Genomic DNA, 27,511 nt, shown 5'->3' with positions numbered 1-27,511 from the left:
GCAGCAGTCCTAGAAGAGGGATGTCTTGTAATGTAATACTTCATAGAGAAAATGGAAAATTATTTTTCTTCTTTTTTGCTTTGTGTTAAAATATGTTTGTGAATATTATTTGTAAAGTTTTGTTTAAAAAGAGGAAAAGGAAAATTGTTAATTGTATAAATTAAGGTTAAGTGTCTACAGGTGGAGGGGCACATTCATTGGATAATGACTTGTAAACATATTTAACATGGGGGTGTTGCAAACATGGCAGTATCGAGCAATAGAAGGTTAAGTTGGTTCAGGGACTCCCAGGCCACCTGTATCTTCTGCAGCCTTGAGAAATTTGCTTTCCTTGTTTATGTTCTGTCTATGAGGCTGCAGCCCCTTTTCTATTATCTGAGGGGGCTGCCTCCCAAGTTTTGCTTGCATTCAGTCCCAGGCCCCTAATCTTTGACCAGAAATTTATCCACTGTAGCACCATAATTTTTTTTCACTGAAGTGTGAGCCCAACTCAGGAAAAAGAGTTGGAATCATAACAACAATGGTGCAAAAGATAGCAGTCCTCCCCCAATCCACCTCTGACAGTTATTCCACACTTTAAGGAAATGTCCCTTGAGTTTGCAACTTTCTATTGAATTGTTAACATGCTTCTGAAAGCAGTAAATTTTTGGGGTCTTTTATTTACTTGGCACATTATAGCTAATTTCAATGAAGAAGAAAGAAATTGCATTTTTTTTGCACTTCACTCCATCACAGACTTCCCAAAGTACTCCATAATAAATAAATTACTCTTTCTTAAATGCAATCACTATAATGGAAGCAAAGGTGGCAACCAACACCTGGACAGCAAGATCCCCCAACTTCAAATGAGATGAATAGCTGCACCTTTTTTGGTGTTTGTAGAGGAATGTTGGCTATGACTAGTTCCAGGGTACTTTTTACATCCAACTGAACCGATAAACAGGACCTTTGCTTAACATTTCATAGAATAGGGCTCAAATCCATAACCTTCAAAGTCAAAGATACCAACTAAGTCAAACTGACAATATGCATTAATAAGCAATATGTGGTTTGATGTTAGTTAAGTAGGACCTAACCTGTAGCTATAGAGCAATATGTAGATGGACCAGTCCATGTAAATGAAAGTGACCAACACACTCATGTCCTGTGAGGTTGGGCACTTCCAGGCATTCCTCAGATCAGAATTTGCTTCACAGCTGTAGAAAGGTACCAGGTGCTTTCATCTGCCATCAATATCTACAATGGCATGCAGCACCACCTGGAGGCATGTAATCAATAGTACCAACTATGTGGTATTTACTCCCATTCCCTAATACTAACCAATGCAGACAGTTTCTCCTTTCTTTAATCAACTAAATGAATCCTTCCTCCTTTCAAGTTCAAGTGCTTTGGTCAATTTTCCAATTTGTAGTGTTTATGGAAAGCCTTGCCTGCGAAATACATAAATTTTTGTAGGGAAAATAAGGAGAAGCAATGTAAATTAAATGGGACAATTTCAAGGGGTTACAGGAGCTGAGACCTGGGTGTATGTACACAAATTTTTAAAGGTGACAGGGTATGTTGAGAAGGCTTTAAAAAGTATATGGGATCCTTGGCTTTTTTAATAGAGGCATAGAGTTATAAAAGCAAGGAAACAATGCTAAACCTTCATGAAACACTGGTTAGGCCCCAGCTGGATTATCATGTTCAGTTCTGGACACAACACTTTAAACATTGGAAAGGGCACAGGAGAGAGTTAATAGAATGATACAAGGGATGATGGAATTCCATTACATGGTGATACTTGAGAAACAAGGCTGGCATTCCTTCGAGCAGAAAAATTAAGGGGAGATTTGGTAGTGATGTTCAAAATCATGAGTGGTGCTGATAGAGTAAATAAGGAGAAACTCCAGTAGCAGAAGAGTTGGTAACAAGAGGACACAGATTTAAGGTGATTGGCAGAAGAACCAGAGGTGACATGAGCAAACATTTAGTTTAAACAAAAGCGAGCTGCTGTGATATGGAACTTACTGCTTGAAAAAGAGCGGTGGAAGCCAATTAAATAGTAAGTTTCAAAAGGGAATTGGATAAATACTTTTAAGGAAAGAAAATTGCAAGGCTATGGGAAAAGAGCAGGCAATAGGGCTAGTTAGATAGCTGCACCAAAGGGCTGGCACAGACATGTTGAGAAAAATGGCCTCCTCCTGTGCCATGTGATTCTATATCAGAAATTCTAGTGGATGCTGAGAAGCCGCCAGTATAATTCATTAGGTGCCAGCCTCTTGTGTTGTAAATGCAGATGGTCTCATCTGTGTTGCAAAAATAACCTGTCCTCTTTCTGCTGCAGGTTTAGTCTGGTTGCATTGTGCTGCTGAAATTCTCCTCATTCACTGTCTCATATGTGTATTAGAGTGCTTCAAAACTGGTCCTTATCACACCCTGGGCCTTTGGCCTCAACACCTTTAGCAGCAACACTTCTGTGAGATGCTCCAACTGGGTTTGCCAGCTGAATGCTAATCAGTGGCGGATAACAGAGCAAGCTAGCCGACGTTCAGATGGTTCCCTCTCCTTGGTACTTTCCCTCTACCTTTCAAAGCTATCATCATCACCCCCTCCTCAATAAAACCTACCTTCAAACTCTCTGTACTAAGCAATAATTTCCAATTTCTCTTTCCTGTTCAAAGCCCTTGAATGTAACCCTATCTTTAAGCTTAATGGGCAGAATTTAGCCGTCGCCGAGCAGGGGGCAGGGCCGCTTGCGGAACCCCCGATGTCATCCCACCCCATTTAAATTTTCAGGAAGGCGGGGGCACAGCAAAATCAGCTGTGCACCCGCCGACCTGTCAATGGCCAATTGAGGCCATTGACAGAGTCATTTAAACAATTAAAGGACCTGCCCATCCAACCTTAAGGTTGGTGGGCAGGCTAGGAGCCCCGGCAGGGAATAGAAAAAACATGAAACCTCATCCAGCAGTGCCCCTCCCCCACCCGCGCACAGGGAGTGTATAGCGCTTCACGGCGAACGTCACGCTGGGCGGGCCTTAATTGGCCCATCCACGTAAAATGGCAGCGGGACCCACTTCTCCGGCGGGGTTCAGCTCCACGCCCGCCGGAGATTGGGCCAGGCCCGCCCACCTGACAAGCAGAAATCTCTGCCCATTGTCTATATCTATATCCAAAATAGCCTTACTGAAGACAATCAACTATTCATGGCTCAATTAAATGGATGATATGTGCAGGTGCTAATTCTGTTTTTTATTTGTTCATAAACTTACAATGCAATAGTGTAAATTACTTTCATATGACATCATAAATGAGTTATATTGATTTGGATCTACCTCCTCACAATGAAAAGGTTTACCAAAGACATTTTTCTGTGATAACAATGCACCTTTAACTCAACTTGTCAGCATGTTACTACAGTTAAAAAAGAATCACTGAATCCTCATTGCAGATGTATATGAATTGACTCTTCAATTGCTTGTGAGTTGTGATTTACCTGATGCAACAGAATGTATATTTGAGAGAATCGGGCTGTGTGCTAAAAAGTGAGTAACAATTAACTCTAATTTATGCTATTTCAGTTCGCTTGGAGGAAGTCAACTCTCCTGTGATAACTAAGTAAACTATGAAATTAGGTGTTATGCAATTAAATTCATAGGGACAAAATAATCATCCACACAAATCAACATTTCAAACATATACAACAAAGAGACTGCAAATTAAAATTGTTAGGTCAGTGCCCTAAGTTTTAGTGTTTTGCAAACCAGGAGCATAGGAACTGGAATACTTAGCCCTCAAGCCGTACCATTCAACAATATCATGGCTGATCTGCAATCGAACTTCAAATATATCCACCTTTTCCCATATCTCTCAATACCTTTGGCTGACAAAAATCTATCAACCTCATGTGTAAAATTTACAAATAATCTAGCATCACTTGTCAATTATGGAAGAGGGTTTCAAACTTCACGCACCCTTTGTGTGAAGAAGTGTTTCCTGAAAGGCTTAATCTTTAGGCTATGACCCTAGTCCTAAATTTCCCAACCAACTTAAATAGATTTTTTAATTCTTTCACAGGATGTGGATGTTACTGGCTAAGCCAGTACCCAAATTGCCTTTGATGAGGTGGTGGTGAGCCACCTCCTTGAACCGCTGCAGTCTATGTGGTGTAGCTACACCCACAGTGCTGTCAGGAAGGGAGTTCCAGGTTTTTGACCTAGTGATAGTGAAGGAACGGTGATATAGTTCCAAGTCAGGGTGGTGTGTGGCTTGGAGGGAAATTTGCAAATGATGGTGTTCCCATGCATCTGTTGCCCTTGTCCTTCTAGGTGGTAGTGGTCGTGGATTTGCAAGCTGCTGCCTTGGTGAGTCCAGACTGCTGCCACTGTGAATGGTGGATGAGTTGTCAATCATGCAGGCTGCTTTGTCCTGGATGATGTCAAACTTCATGAGTGGTGTTGGAGATTCACTCATCCAGGCAAGTGAATTCCAAGTCTTTGAACTGTTCTTGTAGCCACAGTATGTATATGGCTAGTCCAGTTCAGTTTCTAGTCAATGGTAACGCCCAAGATGTTGACACTTGGGGATTCAGCAATGGTAGTCCATTGAATATCAAGGGGGATAATTAGATTCTCTCTTGTCGGAGACAATGATGGCCTGCCACCATTTGTGTAGTTCAAATGTTATTTGCCACTTATCAAGACAAGCCTGAATGTTGTACAGATCTTGCTGCAGATGGGCACAGTCTGCATCAGTATCTGAGGAGTCACAAATGGTACTGAAAGTTGTGCAATCATCAGCGAAATCCTCACTTCTGACCTTATGATGGAAGGAATTTTACACTTCTATCTACAGTGGATGCAGCCAAAGTGAAAAATACTATTGCAGTTGCTCTAATTCCAATTTAACATTATAACTTTCAGCTTTTTAAAAAATGTATCAATATTTCTCCTTCGTCTTAGACCTGTGTTGCTTTCTAAATTTAAAGAATGTCACCAGATTAGGCCTTTGATCTTGGTTTAAAAATGTCACCAATTTTGATTTGTGCCACTCTTTTAAAAATTGAAGCAATGTTATTTTATGGATTGGCATCCTGCCTTGCTCATGCACTCCCATAAATGTCTTCATGTTGACAACCCTGAATAATAAATATCTCAGCAAAAAGGAAGATATCAAGGTTCTCAACCAACTGGAGAAATGAGATCCCAAAGGCAGATGGATTTAAATGAAGGCAAAGATAAAGTGAAGCATTTTGGAGGAAATCTCTGCATGTAATGCAGTTTTTTTTTAAAAGTGGAAAGGAAAGCACTTGGATCTGATTATTTTTATTTGTTCATGGGATGTGAGCATCACTGGCAAGGCCAGCATTTATTGCCCTTCCCTAATTATCCTTGAAAAGGTGATGGTGAGCTGACATCTTAAACCACTGCAATCCGTGTGATGTAGGTATGTCCACAGTGCTGTTAGGGAAGGAGTTCCAGGATTTTGACCCAGTGATAGTGAAGGAACGGCGATATATTCCCAAGTCAGGATGGTGAGTGACTTGGAGGGGAAGTTCCAGGTGGTGGTGTTCCCATGCATCTGCTGCCTTTGTCCTAGGTGGTAGATGTCACTTGTTTGGAAGGTGCTATCAAAGGAGCCTTGGTGAGTTGCTGCTGTGCATCTTGTAGATGCTGCCATTGTGCATCAGTGGTGGTTGGAGTGCCAATTGAGCAGACTGCTTTGTTCTCAATGGTGTCAAGCTTCTTGAGTCCCTGACCTGCTCTTGTAGCCATGGTATTTATATGTTTGCTCCAGTTCAGTTTCTGTTCAATGCTAACCCCCAGGATCTTAATAGTGTGGGATTCAGCAATAGTAATGCCTAGGCGAGATGTTTAGATTATCTCTTGATGGAGATAGTCATTGCCTGGCACTTGTGTGGCACAAATGTTACTTGCCACCTGTCAGCCCAAGCCTGAATAATGTCCAGGTCTTGTTGCATTTGGACATGACTCCTCAAATGCTGAAGCAGTCCGTGAATGGTGCTGAACATTGTGCAATCATCAGCAAACATCCCCACTTCCAACCTTATGATGGAGGAAGGTCATTGATGAAGCAGCTGAAGATGGTTGGGCTGAGGACACTACCCTGTGGAACTCCTGCAGTGATGTACTGGGACTGAATGATTGACCTCCAACAACTACAACCATCTTCCTTTGTGCTAGGTATGATTCCAACCAGTGGGGAGTTTCCCCCCTGATTCCCATTGACTTCAGGTTTGCTAGGGCTCCTTGATGCCACACTCTGTCAAATGCTGCCTTGATTGTGGAGTGAGGAATATGCTGGGCTGTGTTTGAAAAAAGCCAGTTTTTTGGTAACTTACATTTAAAACAATATTACTTATTGCATACATTTCAGAGAGGAGTGACAAGCACAATTTTGGGCTTTAAGTTATGGGAAAGTCTACAGAGCTGGAGCCCAAAATGTTAAATTGCTTGGAGCATAGATGGTTTAAGTGAAAGTGGATAAGGCAGGTTATAATATTCCATCAGAAAAACCAACAGCACTGGAGGAATAGTCATTATTTAGTCCATTGGGGGGGGGGGGGGGTGGGTGGAATTGCTGGATGTGCAGTGGGTTAACATGTTAACTTTCACCCTGATAATTTAGACTCCAATCCAGCCCAGATTGATGAAATGAAAATCACCTTTTACAACTGATGTTAGGACCTTAATGTACAAAAGAGTTTGGATAGTCTCCACTAGGTACCAGGATGCTGAGTCCATAGCATACATCTCCCATAAGTTAGTGCTGTAACAAATTTTGCATCTCACTCAAAGAGGACATGAAGATTAATCATTTTACAACTTTTCAGACTCAATCTCCAGTTTAACAATTCCAAATCCTATGGTCCCATTTTCCCAGACAGCAGGTACTGCTAAAGATTCTGCTGTTGCCGTTTACACCTCCTGTAACCTATCCGGTCTTGCCTTCCACCATTATCCCTTTTGTCATTTAAATCACTCCCGCTTTCCACTCTCTCCACCTCCCCTCCCCCCGCCTGTAACACCTCTAACATTTTCCAGTTCTGATGAAAGGTCATTGCCCTTAAACTTGAACTCTTGTTTCCGCAGATACTGCCTGACCAGCAGAGTGTTTCCAGCTGTTGCTGTTTTCATTCAGAATTCTAGCATCACACGGTATTCTGCCTTTGTACAGAGATTGTGTGTGTGTGTGTGTCTCTCTCTCTCTCTCTATATATATATATGTGTGTGTGTGTGTGTGTGTGGCGATGCCACACACGCCCATGTAATAAGGAGTGTTCCTCGGAGGTTCGGTTTGAGTATAGTAGCCTAACTTGACTAGGGACTCTTGTTGCCGGAAATGAAAAGAAATTAATTCTGCAGCACTGACATTTTTCTGTTTGATGAATATTTAAAAAATCTCCCTACAGGTATTAAAGTAGCATTCTGGCTTAATTGACATTGGTAGTAGAGCGAATATGGCATGATGTTAATTATTACACAAAAAATGATATTATATTACCCCATTAACTGTATAAGAAAGAACCCTGACAAATCACAAGATTGGTTTTACACAATCTGTTCAAGAACACATTCAATACGTGACTCTTCCCCCTTTTCATGGAATGTGGGATTGTACAAACCCACAAATGTACAACAAATCTTACTATTGCGCACCCCCCCCCCCCCCCCCCCCCCGCCTCCACTTCTAACCCACTACTAACATGATGACAGCTTACAGAATGCACGACATTCCACAAGAACTGATCCGGACCTGCTGAGTTTTTTTCCAGGTAATTCTGTTTTTGTTTTGGATTTCCAGCATCCGCAGTTTTTTTGTTTTTATCTCCGGATCAGGTACCGGACACCCTGCGCGGCTTCCACTCAGATGACGAAGATTTCGCCAACTGAGCAGTACAATGTAGAAAACCTGTGGCACACTTCTCTGCATTCAAAGAAGCAGGTACATTAAAACTCGGCGTCATGCGCACAACCCGCGACATATCTCTCCCCACACACCAAAACGAAGGAAATTTGTTTTTAAAAGGTCTCCTCTTACTTCGGGGTTTTCATGATGTTATTTGCTTTTAAAATATTTTACAAGCTACCAGCTGTGCAGCACATACTATTACTGACTACGATGGCGTAGCACATTGCATCGGAAACTGAAGACTGAAAACAAATGCATTATAATTACAGCTGAGCGGTAAAGAAGTGATCAAGTCCGCTCGAAACAAGAGTTTCTTGGGACAGGAGGATGAGGGAGAACAGAGGGTAGGAGCGGAGAGCAGAGTAAGGGTGTGTAGTTGTGTGTGTGAACTCGCATTTCATTTTTACTGCCCGATTCCTCTTGAGAGCTCCTCCATTAACAAATATCAATTCATTCTTGGCCTCCATCGATTTGATCTGGCACAGGATCAATTTCTGAGAGCTGCAGAAGTACGTTTTGTGTACTACTTAGTGGCAGCGCTCAGTAACCGCCTGGGCAGTGAAAAAGTGGCCAGGTATTGCAACTGGCCCCCGACACACTGGAATCTAACCGAGCAAAGGAAGGGAAATGGCTCGCTTATGCGGGACGGTCAAAACTTGAATGAAATAAAGACTGTCATGGTGCTTTCTGTTTTTGGGCTAAGTATTGGGTTTCTTTCCAGTTTTAACAACAACTTGTTTTTAAACGGCACCTTGGTTTGGGGTCGATAGATATGCGAAGCAAGGGAATGGACGCCGAGCTTCGCTGTGCAGTAGAGGTGACCTTGGCCCAGTAAGCGAAAAACCCTTCCTCAATTCACCAGTTACTTTTGTAGATTATATAGGGGCTCCCTAATCACCAGTGTAGGTGTCATCAATTCATTTGCAAGTATGGGGTTGCAAATAAAATTAAAAATGAGCAACAAAAGGATTTAATTCAACCGTGATGCTTTAACGTGATTCCACTCCTCAATGTGCAATCATATTAGCAATGTATGTTCTCATCAGATGCTAATAAAATAGTGATCGTGTTGGTTTCATGATCTAAATTGACTATTCTAAAATTTGTAATTTATTTTTTGAATTCTAGTATTATCATCACGGAATCTGATATGTTTCATTTTTTGGAGGGAGAATAATAGCATCAAATAGCTTTCGCTTATCTTTACCAGCACTAGGGGCTGAAGAAAATGGCAGCATCTATATTATGGTAAAGAACTATTTTGAATCAAGTCAGTTTGCCTTTCGGTTTACACTTCCGTAGATGGTTAAGATCTACTGTAATAAACTCCTGACTAATGTCAAGGTTCAATTTCTAAATCCCCTCACATACAATAGAGACTGAAAAAGTTATGTGTACACGGAAAACTATCCTGGGCCAAGATTCAGGCACAAAGATCCGAATCACTGCTATCTCAGTAACACTTGATGGTGAGATATATAAGTGCATCCTTTTCATTAAATCATTCTGAATATACATGACATTTTAGTTTCGCTGCAGATGGTACACTTCAATTGGGACATGTGACCGCATTCTTAGTGTCTACTGGAGTTTGTGCTCTTTCCCCAGAGTTTGACTCAACAGCACAGTTGGCATATTTTATAATAGCTGAATTTAACCCTCAATTTCAGCCTCATTTCTGCTGAATTCGTATTATTTGTTAAAAATTTTAGCATCAACTGCAGATTTCAACCCTGAATAAAGTTGCTATAAAACAACCGATTACAAGTAAACATGGGATTATTTTAAAAAGAAATTAGTAAACCAAATCATGAACATTTTACTGATTAATCGGTTGCTGCGTTTGATACAATTGACAACAGAGCAGGGATTATATCAAGGGTGTGAGGTTGAATTGTTGAGTGCTGGCTATCTGAACTCTATGCAGGCCTGTTAAGTGATATTTAAGATATATGTCTGCAACAGGTTATTGCGCCATGGAGATATTTGAAAGTAATGTGGGTAAAAAATAAAGACCCGTATCGCATAAGAGGGAACACAGCACTGGTGAAAATTGCATTTACACTCCGATACGAGCGGCTACATTGTTTATATAACAGTCAGGTGATAATAGACAGCAAAACGTTTTTCAATGTACATCAAGCAAACATTGAAATAATTAAGGAATATTATCTTGAAATTTTGATAAATATCAACATTTGTTGAAAATGGGTTAGGTTATTTATTTCAAACATGAATTTGCAGATTGTGTTATTTAATTACTCTTTTTGGTTTCTCACACTGCGTCCTAAGAGAGTGGGTTGACCGACGCCCTGCTCTCAACTCCTGATAACCGGCCTTTAAGAGAGATCAGCAAACGGTTGGCTCAGCTTCCCTCTTGTGAGCGAATTCCCATTCCTTTGCCTCTATATCCTGAATTGAATTGGGAACTCACCACGTGGGGAACTGTGTGTACAAATCCGTGCCTTACTTCTCTAAGTATTTAACTTGATGCATTGTCCTACAAACAACATTCCTAACTTTTGCCACAACACGCCAAATGAACAATGCCACAGCTCAAATTTGCGACGACTGTACTTGGCTGAAGCAACAGTCGCTCAAATTAGCAGTGCCAGCTGAACAGTGTGTTTTCGCCCGGACACTTTCAATTACTGGAATCATAAATTAAGCTCTGTTTTGCACGCATTATCCCTTTCTAATTAAACACATATCGGGGGGAAAAACGCATTTCATTGGTTGTTATGCCGTTGACAAATCGATCATTCAGGGCAGTTGCCAACACAAGCAGTCTGGCATCGTGTGCTTGCAGGCATTGCTTATGTTCTGTCACACATACGGACTATCCCGAACCAATAACGATGGCATGAATATGCTAAGCACCACAATTAAACAGGGAACTCAGAATACTAAAACAATTCTTCGCCAAATATTCATTTGAACTCCCTGTTCTCTCATACATTACAGGCCCGTTTGACGGAAAGAGGAGCATGAAACTTACACAGGTATGTTTCAAAGTATGTATACTCAGCGTCCTTGTCACTGTTAACCTTCCCTTTTACTTTCATTCTTCTCTGCTTTTTGCTTCATTTTCGGATAAATTGTGGTCACATTCTCAGACTGCTCTCTCGCGTGTTTCTTTATTTTTTTATTACAATTTCTCCCTCAAGTTTACACTTCCTACAGGTACCAACAACAGCTTCTCCACTGTTACCACCCGTTTTTACATTTCTATTCCCCATTCCATTTCTCTTACCCATTTTACCTCTTTATCTTTGCTCATTTCTCACGTTTCTTCGGTCATCGCGCTTCGGGATTTTGCCGGTGTTTCTTTTACAGACATTTTATCTGTTCTTCATCAAAATCTTGCTCTAAAAAATTTCCAGCTTTGTTTTAACCCTCTCACTTTCCCAACTTGTTCCACTCGTTTCTCCTTCCTTGTGACATCACCTTTCTCCCTCAAGGCTACCGGGGCTGTTTTACTCAGATTACACGCTGCTCAACACCGACCATTGGGTCTTTGGAAAACAAAAACAGAATTACCTGGAAAAACTCAGCAGGTCTGGCAGCATCGGCGGAGAAGAAAAGAGTTGACGTTTCGAGTCCTCATGACCCTTCGACAGAACTTGAGTTCGAGTCCAGGAAAGAGCTGAAATATAAGCTGGTTTAAGGTGTGTGTGTGGGGGGCGGAGAGATAGAGAGACAGAGAGGTGGAGGGGGTTGGTGTGGTTGTAGCGACAAACAAGCAGTGATAGAAGCAGATCATCAAAAGATGTCAACAACAATAGTACAATAGAACACATATTGTACTATTGTTGTTGACATCTTTTGATGATCTGCTTCTATCACTGCTTGTTTGTCGCTACAACCACACCAACCCCCTCCACCTCTCTGTCTCTCTATCTCTCCGCCCCCCACACACACACCTTAAACCAGCTTATATTTCAGCTCTTTCCTGGACTCGAACTCAAGTTCTGTCGAAGGGTCATGAGGACTCGAAACGTCAACTCTTTTCTTCTCCGCCGATGCTGCCAGACCTGCTGAGTTTTTCCAGGTAATTCTGTTTTTGTTTTGGATTTCCAGCATCCGCAGTTTTTTTGTTTTTATCTTTGGGTCTTTGGGTCTGTTCCTGGATCACTTCCTCAGCTTGATTTCTTGTCACGTTGCTTATACGTTGGTGCTTTCCCTGCACCCATAGGAAGTTACATTTTTGTTCTTTATTTGCCCTCCTTCCTCTATTTTGCCATGTGTATGAAGCTTAAACTCGAATGCCTGTGCACACGAGGCCCGACCGAGATACACGTGATTCAGCACGAAACTAACGGACACCACTGAACACTTTGCATTCCCCTGTTCATGGGTGCAGCTCCCCAGTGCCTTTCTCTATTAGCATCAAACGAGGTCACGAACCTGCTGGATACCCTAATGACTTCCAGTCATCCACTGGATACCCCCAATGACATCCAGTCATCCACTGGATACCCCAATGACTTCCAGTCATCCACTGGACACCCCAATGACTTCCAGCCACCTGCTAGACACCCCAATGACTTCCAGCCACCTGCTGGACACCCCAATGGCTTCCAGCCACCTGCTGGATACCCCAATGGCTTCCAGCCACTTCCAGTTGCCGAATATCTGCACTGTTAAAGTTACAATCAGCATCTGTGTAATGCTCAGGAAGGTCAGAATAAAAAATATCCACTTACTTGCCGTCACCAGGCGGAAGTCACAACTAAATAGCACCAGCATTGCGGAGTTCAAATACAAGGGAAATTGTGCCATTCCGCCCGCTCCAAATAACATACACACGGTTTGTCCAACGGCTCTGAATGACACATGAAAACAGTCCTGGCACCTTCTCTACAAAAATATCTTGAGAGAGAGAGGACCGAAGATGTTTATTTTCCCGTCTCCCATCGATCGAGTGACAGTTTCTTAACCTCAAGTCATCCGCTTCAGAACGAGGGTTGGGGCACAGGGACCGAGGCTCTGCTGAAAGTTCACTGCAATGGAGAGCGTAACAAAGAGAAAAATATATCCCTCGGGATCAAGTCTCACCATGCACAGTTAGCTCCCTTTGCAGGTTTGCCAAGGTGCCGAATTTAGAAGACGCCCGTAAGCTGTGGAATCATTCAGCACAGAGCGGCTCATGAATGTGGACGCTCAGCAAGGATATCTCGCCTTCCCGATGGGACAAAATTATCATTTCACGCTCTTGAACAGAGGGTGCGTGAGATAATAAATATAAAAAAAACGGCTCCCTGACAGAGCTGAAAGTTCCCCGTAATATGTTAAAAAAAAAAAGGACTAGCGGCGGGGAAAGCCCGCCTGTCGGTGGCAGGGATTGGTTTGTGGAGAAGGAGTCATTGGCAGGTCGACCAGTGAACAGTCGCTGACAGTGTGGGCTTGGGTTTCTGCCACCGCAGTCTGCTGAGCTCCAAGAAGCAGTTGACCACGGGAAGGGGAAGGCAGGGAAGAAACGCTGCAAAGAATAGAGCAATGAGTTAATTTGCCAAGTTTCTCTGCAAGGGCAGATATGCAGACCTGGCCGAGCACATTTAAGTCTGCCGCAATTAGTTGAATTTCCCACTGGCATCACTTGCTTGTGAGGTCTGGAATGATGTCAGGCTAATATACTGAACAGTAACAAATGGAACTGTGAAACGTTCTTGATGGTTCAGCAACTTTTTTATTTTATATGAAAAAGAGACAAGACAATGTAGCTTCATTCCAATGAGCATCGCTGTACAGTAATGCAATCAGGCAAGTTAATGCATGGACAAGAGATGGGGGAGAGTGACAGATCATTTAAGTGATTAGTGGTACAATTATGTAACTGCATCACTAGTCACATCTGCAGCAACAATTTTAATAAAATCGAGACAATCTTAACGCGTACTGTAAGTGTTGTTGAAGCCAATATAATATCTGAATACTGAACTATCTTGGACAAGATTTTTGGTGTGATGATGCGAATTGTGAAGCAAGATGTTGATGAAACCTTCCGCTTCCGTGGAGGTGTCAAAAATCCAGACAACTCCAAACCGTTCAAGTGCGAGTGTAAAACAACCCCCAAATATTCCCCAAATCCAATCAAGCTAGAATTGACAGAAATTGACTTAGTCACTTTCGATATAATCCAATCAAATTTGTAGTACTGTTCGCAATAACTCATTGTCATCATCACACAACAGAAGCACATTGTTTATTGAAGCAAAACTCTACAGCTGCTAGAGTGGTTGCTAATGGCTGTGCATAAGTATATCCTATTAACATTTGATGCAAAGTATAAAGAATGCAACTTCAGTTAACCCTGTGCTACCCGGCAGAGTGAAATGACTAGTTGGGACAATACATTGACGTTCTCTATCAAACCAGTTTCAGTCCGCCCTCAGAGGCCAAATTGGGAACCCTGATAAGTGGTCAGGCACGGCTCTCAGCAAAAATTATATGCTTCACTGAAGGAAAAATGTAATGTATCTACTTCGTTTCAGCATTGCTGCTAGCAGCTATGAAGCTGCAATGGCCGAGGCTGTTGGAATGTTTGCAATCAGTCAAGCTTCCTCTGCACAGGACTTTCTTGAGTGCATTACTGTCCCTACTATGCATAAACAATGGTGAAAAAAGCTCTTAATAATATTGGAAACTTGATGACTGCATTAACATGTGATGTCAAAAGATGAATCAAACCGCAAAAGGTGGGCGGGTATATTCTGAGTAAGAACTGTATTAGTAAATGGAGAAAAGATAATTGAGTTTTTAGTGTATAGAGAACTCCATTTCCATATAACATGTAGGAAATTCAACAAGAAAAGTACTTGATGCATTCAAATGACATTTCATTGTCCACTACTTTAAGAAAGATATTTACCCATTTAAAATGAATAGAATATTTCCTTAATTAAAATAACAGAAAGGGAAATGACGTATAAACAAATTAATTATTAAATCTAGCATCAGCAATTTTCAGGTTCAGCAAGATATTATAGAGTAAGGACCAAGCATATATAATTCTGTTAATAAATTACTGCACCATTTATGATTTACTGTTAAATATTTTTGGTCCAATTTGGTGGGATATATTTTCTCACACAATGTATTAATATATGTACCCAAAATTATTTATGCATACATAAAATGTCCATTCCAATGTTCTGGAAAGTGTCAAAATTCAAGTTTTCTTGTCAGTACAGGGAAGGTTAGAGCATACGATGAAACAGAGGAGGTTCGTCATTTTGGTGAGGAATCTCACTTGTAATATTGCCCAGAGTTACAATGAGGCTTGTGTGCCTAGCGTGTTCTATTATTGTTTCGGATTTCATGCCTTTCCTGTGCTTTTCACCATCTTAGTTTTTGCAATTTTTCATTCCTTCAATGAAATGAAGTTTTCTACTTGGACCTCTTTCAAGGAGTTTCTCCATTCAGGAATTCTACTCACCCTTTTACCCTTGTTAATTGCAGTCTCTGTTGTCACCTGCATTCCTTCTTCTTGTTGCTCTTCTGCTCTACCATGAGATTTGCTTACCTTTCAGTTTGCAGTTTTGAAGGAGGGTATACACCAGAAGCATAAATCTGCCTTTTCTTTCCACTGATGCTGATGGATGTGCAATGTACATAGTACATACAGACTTCCCAGCTTTTATATCTGAAAGAGCAAGAAAGATGCATGATTTCATCTGGAGCATTCATCAGACCTGGCACAGAGGATTGTTCTTTATTGGAATAATCAGAACAGGGGAGGGTAACAGATATGCTAATTACTTTCACACATCAGTAGCAAATGGGTTTAGATGCTCATAAATACACTTTAAAATGCAGTAAAGTGTTACAAATGGTAGCAGACAATATAAAGGTCAGTTCAGTCAATCATGTCAAAAGATGTTAGAAAGACAAGTGCTCAGTTAGACAGCTTCAAAGAGGAGGAGAAAGCATTGAAACTTGAAATGAGGAACCTCACAGAAAAATTAAGGGAATAACTAAGGATTAAAACATTGAAAAAAATGCTCAAACCACAGTGCTGAAGAATGTCCATAGTAAAGGTTGCATTGTGCTTGGTTCTAGCATTATGCGAAGCAATGGTACGAAAGTCAAATTGAGGTTGTGAGGAAAGCTCAAGAGTTGTGTTCCAGGACTGAATTCAATTTCACAAATTGCCATGGTGGAATTAGCGCTTTAACCTCTAGGTTGTTAGTCCAGTACCATAACCATCAGGCTCATGTTATTAGTTTGCAATCACAGCTAAAAACTGCAAGTTCATATACTGTAACCTTTGCCTCAAAATGCACTGTATTGTAAAAATAAAAGAATGCAAATAACAATCCAATCTCCTAGCAAACGGTAGTCCCTGCCTTAAGTTGTTCAACTTTTTATCAATCAAATACATATGTGCATTTATATCTATCTCCAGTTACTGTACATATTAGCATCAGCAACTTTAATGTAAATTTGTTGTTCCATTAGTGTAGAACATCAGTTGTGTGATCAAAGTGAGATACTTTGAAATAGATTTCATTTTTCCGTGTTTTTTCCCTTCAAAGAGAAAAATGCCTTAGCTTTCATTATCAAGTGCCATATTATGAGCTGCCATGTCTTTAGATCCTGTCAAAATTCAATTCTGATTCTGATTATGCTGACAAAGTGATGCTACTTTCCAAGAATGGAGTTGGAATTTATATTTTACTATGTGATTGACACTAATACGATATCAGGACAAGGTTTGTGACTTTGTGCGGAATCCTGGAAATGAGAAATATTAAGTGGTTATCAATGTTTACCTATCATCAAGAACAACTTTTTAAACAGATACACACACCTTCCCTTTGTCAGATGTTTCCTTGTGGTGACTCTTTTTTGGAAAACTAAACATCATCCTTTGGAAACATAAATTCTCTTTCTTATATTTACACTCAGTTTCCTTGCAAAGTGTGACATATTCTGTTACTGCATGTAAAGAGCACATGTGACATCTGCACTATTCAACATAATGGTCCATTAAGTGAAGCAATGACAACTTAATAATTTCCAGCAAGGCAGTAACAGGACAGACTGTCATTTTAATAACAGAGCATGGAATGAATTTAATGGCCTTCAGTTTTAATAAACAGTTTCAGATAAATCAGTGGCAAAATTAAGTATCCCTGCTGGATATTCTCCTTGAGAAGAAATAAATGACTGGATTAAAAATGAATAGGCAGAATGGATTTCCTTTGATCACTTTTACTGATCTTTACTGATGACAATTTTCATAATTGGATTTTGTGCCATATTTACTAAAGAACTTGGGAGTGAAATTGGTCTTGGGAAGTGATAGTCAATCAGCAGCCATTTTTATATGCTGCCAATTTTCTTTTCCACTGATATCAACAGAAAGGAGAATGGACAGCGTGTAAAATGGGCTGCCAATTCATAATTGACCATTTTGTGTTTCGGCCCAGGATCAATTTAGAAGTAATCCTTTCAATGTTTGTTTTTTGTTGTTGTTCACTATCTGGATTAACCTTAAAACGAAGGACGGTAAAATGTTGGAAATTCTATTCATGGGAAGCTTTACAGACCTGTAGTAACTCGGCATGATTTGTGGCAAACAGTCTTCTGAAGAATCTTTCTGGATGTTCAGACAACCTATCTGACTCCCAGGAATGACAATGAATCGACTAAGAATAAAGTGATGCATTTATCTAGACAGCAGTCATGTAACCAATACAGTATCTGTAAGGACATGGAGGTGACCATTTTAAAGGCAATTGAAAGATTCTTGTCACTGGTGAAAATGGCAATATTGTTCTTTTGTTTTTAAAATATTTGTTTCTCCTATCTTAAATCTAGCATTTTTCAATTTGAATTAAGACAGCTCATTAGATATACAATTTTAATCAGGCCTTGATCTTTGCAGCTTAAAACAGAAATTTATGAATGCATAAGTAAGGTCAGATTCAATACTGACAGGAATGGCAGTGACCATGAGTGTATTTCGCAATTAATTTTGTATTGGTTGTATCAATAGCTCATTTTGCACTCTACCTCATTTTCTTCTCCATTGACTTCAATGGAAAAAATATAATTTGGCTTGCAAGCTCAAAACATTTTTAAAGCTGGCTTTTTAAAAAATATGGCCTTAAGGTTAGAATCGGTAGGCTTCATTTCATTAGGAATTCTCCAGTTAGCACTTTAGAATTCTTTATTGCATTCTAAGATCTTCTGTTTGAAAGTGATTATAATTACAAGATGAAGAGATGTCTGCTCCAATAATAAGCACAATGTAGAATCATCATATGTAAAGCATTTTTTAATAACTTTCTGTGAGCATTTGTTTGGATCCTAATAAAAATGTTGAAATGCAAAGGCTTAAAAAGTGAGAAATAGCAAACAAATTTTCACAAATCTGGCATTCACTTAGGAATCCAAGTCCCGTGAGTCTCTTTGCCTGGTCCTCAGATGCCTGAGCATACTGGATCATAGTAGCAAGTCTGTGCTGCCCCGTCACACATTTTAGAGGTGCAGCTTGCAGCTGGTCCTTCTTAGGACAGTGGCTGCCAGAGACAGCGATCACCTTGGTCCATTGAACCAACAAACACATAGAGCAAGCAAACATCCCCTTCACCTTGGTTACTCAGGTGGCAGCTAGAGGAAGATCATGTGAGTGAAAGGGTATAAGGTAGATGTACAACATTACAAAGTCTTGGTTAGACCACGTCTGGAATACAGTGTATAGCTCTGGGCACCACACTTTAGAAAGGATATAGTGGTCTTAGAAGGAGTGCTGAGCAGATTCACAAAAATGGTGCCAGGGCACAAAAGGTCAGGTTATGAGGAGAGGGGCAGAATTTTACGTCCCGCAGACGAGCGCGCGTCCAACTTGACCAGGCATAAAATTGCACGTAATAACATCAGGTGAGGGTCCCAATGTCATTGCGCACTCGCACCATATTTCGGTCAGTGGGCCCGCACAAGAGTCAGCAGCGTCCTCACCGGCAATTAAGAGGCCTATTATGGCCATTAATTTACTAATTAAGAGAGATTTTTCACTGCCCATCTAACATTACAGTTGGCAGGTGGGCGGTCAAATTGACCAGGCAACCTTTGCATTTTTGAGGAAACCTCATCCATGGGCGGGATGAGGTTGCCAACATTAAATTTAAAAAAAAAATGTTTTGACATAATTTTTATGATGTACATGTTTATGTGAGTGAGTCCTATGTGGGAACATTCTTTTCAGAATTTCAGAGCCCTTATTTTTGAATTTCAACTTCTTCAGTTCCCTGAGGCAGCTCTCTGCCTTCAGGGAGCTTTCGTTGCGTGCCCCCCCACATCTGCGCAGACGTCAGCGCTTGCTCTCCTGCCATCCCCACCTCGGCAGTGCTGAGCCCTTCAGCGCACGTTTCACGCTGGCTAGCTGGCTGTTCATTAGCCAATCAGCGTGAAATCGTGGTTGGGGACCAATTGTGGACGGCGGGCTGTTTCCCAGCCACTCCCGGACCCGCCCACTGCGCCTGCCCAACGATCCAAAAATCCTGCCCAAGATTATATAAAGTAGGCTTATATTCCCTGGAATATGGAAGACTAATGGGTGACTTCATCGAGATTTTTAAGAAAGGAAATTAATAAAGCAGATAGAGAATATTTTTTCTGCTGGTGGAGAAGCCTAAGACAAGGGGATATCATCTTAAAATAATTCAGGAGAGAAGTTAGGAAACACTTCTTCGCGTATAGGATGTTAGAAGTAAAGAACTCTCCCACAAAAAGCAATAGATGCTGGCTCAATTCATAATTTTAAATTCAAGATTGATAAATCTTTTACTGGTTAAAGGTGATAAGATGGATGGAGTTACAAGACAGATCAGTCATGATCTCATTGAATAGTGGATCAGGCTAGAAGGGCTGGATAGCCTCCTCTTGTTTCTATGGCCAAGATTTTCTGATGCGACCCATGTTGGAAAATGTCGTGGGTGGGACAGAAAATTTAACGGACCAGCCGAAGGCCCATTGGCTTTGGGCAGGAATTTTCGGTCCCATGGCGACAGGATGGGAAAATCCCACCCATCATTTCTGTGTTCCACTAGTAGCAAAGAGATAATGATCAGATAATTTGTTTTCATGATGCCAATTGAGGGATAAACATTGAGCAAGTGCCAGGGAGAAATCAGCCACTCTTTGAATAATGCCATGAGATTTTTCACATTCCCCTGAGAAGGTAGACAAGGCTTTTGTTTCATGTCTCATCTGAAAGACAGCCCAGTACTCCCTCAGTGATGGCTTACATTGTGTGCTCAAGTCTTTGGAGTGGGGCTTGAACCTACAACCCTCTGACTCAGAAACAAGAGTGCTACCAACGAACCAAGACTTAGGGAACAACTTTGGGAAGATATAGATCAAAATTACAATGAAGATGTATTTGGATATATTTGAGCTGCAAGCTAACATTAACATTTTATATTTCTTCATCCAGCATAGAGGTGGCTTCCTTCTGCATGCTTTGGATTTGATATTGGGATGCGGAAGAGTAATAGCTGTTTGTTCTATGGTCCACTTGTATGGGAAAATTGAGGATCTGTGCAGGAATCAAACAGCTCTAATTGTGGGAACCAGTAGAGCTGGGGAGAACATCTGCCCTTAAAATTTGCTGGAACCACTCAAAACTGACCTATAGCTCAAGGATGCAAAATTGCTCCCTTTTCATTGCAAGCATTCTTCTGCTGCTTAACCACACCTGCTACCATCTGTCCTACAGAATATTGAGTTTGTATCTTTCTCCTTGCATCTTGTTCCATTCCTCATTTTTCAAAACTTGTGATTCAACCCTGAATATTGTGAACTCACTTCTTGGCAGAAGATATTGCTTAATTTATTAAATGTTGGTGAACTATGATAGAAAGAAAAACTTGCAAGTGTCTTTCACAACATTAAGATGCCCCAAAGTACTGTATAGCCAATGGAATACACCTGGAGTATAGTTACTGTTGTGATGTAGAAAGTGTGGCACCAATTTGCACACAGCAAGCTCCCACAAACAGTTTTTTAAAAATTCATTTATGGGATGTGGGCATCGCTGGCTAGGCCAGCATTTATTGCCCATCCCTAATTGCACTTGAGAAGGAGCTGGTGAGCTGCCTTCTTGAACTGCTACAGTCCAGGTGGTGTAGGTACATCCACAATGCTGTTAGGAAGGGAGTTCCAAGATTTTGACCCAGTGACAGTGAAGGAACAGCGATATATTCCCAAGTCAGGATGGTGTATGGCTTCGAGGGGAACTTGCAGGTGGTGGTGTTTCCATGTATCTGCTACCCTTGTCCTTTTAGATGTTAGCAGTTGTGAGTTTGGAAGATGCTGCCTAAGGAGCCTTGGTGAGTTTCTGCAGTGCATCTTGTAGATGATACACACTGCTGCTGTTCGTCAGTGGTGGAGGGAGTGAATGTTTGTGGATGTGGTGCCGATCAAGCAGGCTGCTTTGTCCTGGATGGTGTCAAGCTTCTTGAGTGTTGTTGGAGCTACATTCATCCAGGCAAGTGGAGACTATTCCATCACACTTCTGACTTGTGCTTTGTAGATGGTGGACGGGCTTTGGGGAGTTCGCAGGATTCCTAGCCTCTGACCTGCTCTTGTAGCCACAGTATTTATATGGCTAGTCCAGTTCAGTTTCTGGTCAATAGTAACCCCAAAGATGTTGATAGTGGGGGATTCAGCAATGGTAATGCTATTAAATGTCGAGAGGTGATAGTTAGACTCTCTCTTGTTGGAGATGTTCATTGCCTGGCACTTGTGTGGCGCAAATGTTATTTGCCAGTTGGCAAGCCTGGATATTGTCCAGGCTGCATTTGGACATGGACTGCTTCAGTATCTGAGGGGTCACAAATGGTGCTCAACATTGTGCAAACAATCAGTAAACATCCCTGGATGTTGGATTTGTCCTGCTTTTTATGCACAGAACAAACTTGGGCAATTTTCCACGTTGCCAGGTAGATACCAGTGTTGTAGCTGTACTGCAACTGCTTGGCTGGGGGTGCAGCAAGTTCTGGAGCACAAGCCTTCAGGGATTTTGCTGGAATATTGCAGGGTGCACAGCCTTTGCAGTATCCAGTGCCTTCAGCCATTTCGTGATATCATGTGGAGTGAATCGAAGTCTGGCACCTGTGATGCTGGAGACCTCCAGAGGAGGCCGAGATGGATCATCCACTCGGCACTTCTGGCTGAAGGTTGTTGCGAATGCTTCAGCCTTATCTTTTGCACTAATTTGCTGGGCCCCTCTAATGTTGAGGATGGGGATATTTGTGGAGCCTCCTCCTCCAGTGAGTTGTTTAATTGTCCACCACCAGTCACAACTGGATGTGGCAGGACTGCAGAACTTAGATCTGATCTGTTGGTTGTGGGATCGCTTAACTCTGTCTATCACTTGCTGCTTATGGTGTTTGGCATGCAAGTAGTCCTGTGTTATAACTTCACCAGGCTGACACCTTACTTTTCGGTATGCCTGGTGCTGCTCCTGGCATACCCTCCTGCACTCTTCATTGAACCAGGCTTGATGGTAATGGTAGGGTGGGGGATATGCCAGGCCATGAGGTTACAAATTGTGTTCGAGTACAATTCTGCGGCTGTTGATGGCCCACAGCGCATCATGAATGCCCAGTCTTGAGCTGCTAGATCTACTCAAAGCACTGAGGTGGCAAGGGTAGTGCCACACAACATGATGGAAAGTATCCTTAATGTGAAGGCAGGACTTCATCCCCACAACGACTGTGTGGTAGTCACTGCTACCGATACTGTCGTGGACAGATGCATCTGCGGCAGGCAGGTTGGTGAGGATGAGGTCAAGTATGTTTTTCCCTCTTGTTGGTTCCCTCGCCACCTGCTGCAGACCCAGTCTAGCAGTTATGTCCTTTAGGACTTGGCCAGCTCAGTCTGTGATGGTTCAACCGAACCACACTTGATGATGGACGTTGAAGTCCCCCATCCGGTGTACATTCTGCACCCTTGCCACCTCAGTGCTTCCTCCAAGTGGTGTTCAACATGGAGGAGCACTGATTCACCAGCTGAGAAGGGGGGTTAGTACGTGATAATCAGCAGGCAATTTCCTTGTCCATGTTTGACCTGTTGCCATGAAACATCATGGGGTCCGGAATTGATGTTGAGGACTCCTAGGGCAACTCTTTCCTGACTGTATACCACTGTGCTGCCACCTCTGCTGGGACGGTCCTGTTGGTGGGACAGGACATACCCAGGAATGGTGATGGTGGTGTCTGGGACATTATCTGTAAGATATGATTCCGTGATGATGACTATATTAGGCTGTTGCTTGACTAGTCTGTGAGACAGCTCTCCCAATTTTGGCATTAGCCCCCAGATATTAGTAAGGAGGACTTTGCAGGGTTGACAGGGCTGGGTTTACCGTTGTTGTTTTGGTGCCTAGGTCGATGCCTGATGGTCAGTCCAGTTTCATTTTTGATACAACTGACTGGCTTGCTAGGCTATTTCAGACAGCATTTAAGAGTCAACCACATTGCTGTGGGTCCGGAGTCACACATAGACCAGACCAGGGAAGGATGGCAGTTTTCCTTCCCTAATGGACATTGGTGAACCAGATGGGTTTTTACAACAATCGACAATGGTTTCATGGTCATCATTAGACTTTTAATTCCAGACATTTATTGAATTAAAATTCCACCATCTGCTGTGGAATAGCATCTTTTGTGCTTTTTCATGCAGCTGAGAGGACAGATGGGGCCTTAGTTTAACGACTCATCCCCCCAACAGTGCAGCACTAAAGTGTTAGTTTGGGATTTTGTGTTCAAGTTCTGGACTGGGATTTGAGCCCACAACTTTCTGACTCAGAGCTGAAAGTGCTACCAACCTAGCCATAGCTGATACAATAAGGTGATAATAAAATCATTGCAGGAGACGTTTTGTGTATCAAGTCTAGGAGATCTCTGCAGTATCTCATAGTCAGCAGTCCACCATTGCAACAAGCAGGTAAGCAATTCACAAACACTGGCTAATTCATTTCGTTGTCCATGATCACATTTTCTCAAGATGTTTCAGAAGGCAGGTTCCCAAGGGTACAGGCTCTGTATATGCTCTCATGGCTATCAGAACACTGATAGACTAGAGTGGCACATGTGAATAGAAAGGATCACCATTCCCTAAACATGAAGTTGGAATGTGACCACAGGCAGAAGGTCCTGTACACCATTGTGAGCTATCCTGGGTGCCTTTATAATGAGGCAGTCCTCTGAATCTGGCTCTTTTTGCCAATCAAATTCAGGGCAACAGACAGCATATCGGAGATAAATATTACCCTCTGAGAAACTATCTATTGTAACTGGTCAGGATTCCTGACATTGAGACTGAGGAGAGGTACCGGGGGTGACCACCAGAGTAGCAATACAGCATACCTTAGGAATGCTGAAAGCATGGGCAGAATTTTGAGGGTGTTGAGCAGGCACAGTGGGCAGGCCCAGGAGCTGCAAGGAAACGGCCCTCCAACTGTGATCATCCTCCTACCACAATTTCACACTGGCTGGCCAGGCAATGTGAAAGGCGCGCTGAGAAGCTCAGCACTGCAGGATGGGGGTGGGAGGAGGGCGAGTACTAAAGTCAGAGCAGACGCTGGGGAGCGTGCAATGAAAGCTCTCTGAAGGCAGAGAGCAGCCTCAGGGAGCTGAAGAATTCAAAACCATCAAATAAAGATTCTGAAATGCAGAAAAAAATGTCCACACATCAGACTCACTCACCTAAACATATAGATTATAAGAGTTCTGCCCCAACATTTTTATTTTTTTAAACTAATATCGGAAACCTCATCTCGCCCTTGGATGAGATTTCCTCAAAAATCCAAAGGCCTCCTGGCCAATTTGCCCGCCCGCCAAACATAACGTTGGATGGGCAGCAAAAGATCCAGGTTAATCAATACATTAATGGCCTTAATAGGCCACTTAATTGTCGGCGGATGCTCATGTGTGCCCACAGCCGAAATGTCGCGCAAGTGCACGACAAAATCGGGACACTCACTCGATGTCATTGCGTGCCGTTTTATGCTCGTGCATGTCAGGCATGCGCCCACACACCAAACTTAAAACCCTGCCCCATGATTCCGCAGTCTGGGTACACCTGGAGGTACTCTATAATATTCTCCAATATGAGTATCAAATACAGTCATTGCTTGCTGTATTCTGTGTATTTATGCACTGTTGGGAAGAATTCAACTACAGAAGGAGCTGGAGTTACCACCATAGGAAATGGAGGAAGATATGATACCAATGAACAAGAAAATGAGGATGATGTAGAAATCACTCCCTCATGAAAATAAATCATGAATGTACTCTTTCATTGACTCCCACATAGCCCAATATTATTACTTGGCACTACCTCTTCATAACGTTGAAGCACAGCTTCACAATTTCCTGAAGTTGCTCAGCAACAGACAGATCATCATCATCCTCCTTTGCCACAACTCAGCTATGTCGAGGAAGTGGAAGCAGAAAAATAGTGTGACTCAAATTTATTACATCAACATGTTACAAACACTACAGAGGTTCTACAAACTTCACACTTCCTACCTAGATATATCTCATAATCTTTCACTAACTGTGAGCTACATCTAGCTGCCACCTGAAAAACCAAGGTGGAGGTTACTCTCTGGGTTCATTAGCTTCATGGGACTGAGGCGATTAGTGTCTCCAGCTGCAAGCTGCATTTTTAAATCAGGTGACAGAGCAGCACAGTCCTTGCTGTGATCCAGTATGTTCAGGCATCTGAGGAACCTGGCAGAGAGACTCACTGGACCTGGGTTCCTAGGCAAATGCTATATTCATAAAAACCTGCCTACTATACCTTTATTTTTTAATCCTTTGCAAAGTAACATTTTCATTAAGATCCGAACAAATTAACTTTAATTCAAAATCTACTATCTCCTGAGTGGTAATAAATCAATGCAATAAGTACTGACAGTTGGAAAATACCTTTCCTCATCTCAATCAAGACTAGTCTAAAAATAATGATGGTGCTTTGTGAAGTGGTTTTTATTGTCTCAGCATTACCACACCTGTGTTTCTATCTGTGGGATAATCTATTTAGGGACCAGAACTTTGAGAATAGATGTTTTAAGAATATGATCTGGGAATCATCCTTAGTCTTGGTTTGAAAGTTTACTTCAATTCTTGATGCGTAATCAGATGACCAACACTGTGTAAAATTGCACCTCAGAATATCTATAAAAAAGCAAAATGTCAGTCTGGATGTCTGTCCATTTGTCTATTTGTTAGCAAACTCCTCTGTGGTCCTTAGGCCAATCAAATCAAACTTGGGTGGGATAGTATCTTGGACCAAAAGCATGTTGTAGGGGAGTTGGCATCTAACCACCCCCACTGGGGGGCTTTGGCCTTCTAGTCAGTGGTCCTGTTGCCGTGGCTACACTGTGTTCTTGCTGACACCGTGGGTGGAATTTTCTGTGCCTGCTGGCATCGGGCATGTTCAGTGGTATCAGCGGACAATACAGTGCGATTGGTTTCACAACGGCATGAAACCAGTTTGCGATTGTCCGCTCAGCCCGCCAATGGTGGGCCATGTTTCCTGCCATAGGGCATTGGGAATACATCAGCATATCATTATTAGGCCTACTGTCTGGAATTGTCCAGCCCCCCGACTCCCGTGGATTGTCCGTCCATATTGGCAGGAAAGCACACCGAACTGTTTCACAACAGTACATAAAAGGTGTGCACTTAACAGCCTACACTTTGAGGGGAGCTCGGAGGTGAGTATACAGTAATTTTATGCAGCACTCACCAGGGTCGCCTGTTGGACTTCAAGCTTGAGGGGCTTGAGGGATTGGGGTTAAGAGCAGCCCTGCTGTTGAATATAGCACACAAGCATTTGGGGTTGTGGGGTAGGATGGGCGAGGGAAGTGGCTACGCATTAGGGCAACCTGTATAAAGTGACCATTCCTCTGCAGCTGAGACAGTTCATGTGAAGCCCACTCAGGCAATGCAAAGGCACCAAAGTGCCACCAAGTACTTCAAAGCTTTTCACCCGCCCCCCACGCAATGCACCCCCCTCCCTGCAGCACACACCGCAAATTCATGAGTGTTTTAGTGGGCTGCAGAACAGTTGGATGACTGGGCATGTTGTACAACCTCCTTGCCAAAGCCCTGGAGCAGTCACTGTTGAAAGCGCTCACAGCCCCTTACAATGTCAGCATCCTGGTTTGGACCAGTCTCTCCCATGGTTCAAGCTAACAGTCCAGCCTTGCAGTGTGGGTTAGGAGAATGCCTGTGACTGAGCTGAGACCACAGCATGCAGTCCACTGGGCAAAGCTGCAGCCAAACAGGTGGGTGGAGTGGGGCTAAAGTGGTGGGGTTTCGGGCAGCCATGCAGCGGACTAAACTCTGGATATCCGAGTGGTGGCCAGCACTTTCCAGGACGCGTTAAGGGGCCTTTATATTTAACCAGGACAGGTTCTTAGCCCACCCATGCTAACCCACGCATCTCTCTCTTCCGTCCTGCAGGAGGACTACATCAGGATCATGGAGCCTGGTGAACTATCTGTATGTCTCATGGGATAGAGAGAGCAAAGACAACAGAGAAAAGAGTGACTGAGGCACCTGGCTGCACA

General features: G+C 42.4%; 1 protein-coding gene across 6 annotated transcripts in view; it reads right to left on the bottom strand.

Annotated features, from left to right (window-relative positions):
* Positions 1 to 15,687, bottom strand: part of LOC121277978 (fibronectin type III domain-containing protein 5-like) — a 288,355-nt gene extending 272,668 nt beyond the window's left edge. For 5 of the 6 annotated variants that reach the window (XM_041187933.1, XM_041187935.1, XM_041187932.1 and 2 more), the window contains exon 1: positions 15,440 to 15,687. In XM_041187933.1, the coding sequence (XP_041043867.1) occupies positions 15,440 to 15,599 (160 nt within the window). In that variant the 5' untranslated portion in view covers positions 15,600 to 15,687. Of the gene's footprint in view, positions 1 to 12,620; positions 13,147 to 15,439 lie in introns of those variants that run through there. The other variant, XM_041187934.1, reaches the window with a different exon arrangement.
* Between the last annotated feature and the right edge of the window lie 11,824 nt (positions 15,688 to 27,511).

Source organism: Carcharodon carcharias, chromosome 5 (assembly GCF_017639515.1).
Source record: "Carcharodon carcharias isolate sCarCar2 chromosome 5, sCarCar2.pri, whole genome shotgun sequence".
NCBI lineage: Eukaryota > Metazoa > Chordata > Chondrichthyes > Lamniformes > Lamnidae > Carcharodon > Carcharodon carcharias.
Note: the sequence above shows the minus strand (reverse complement) of the source record. Positions and strands in the feature narration are given on the sequence as shown.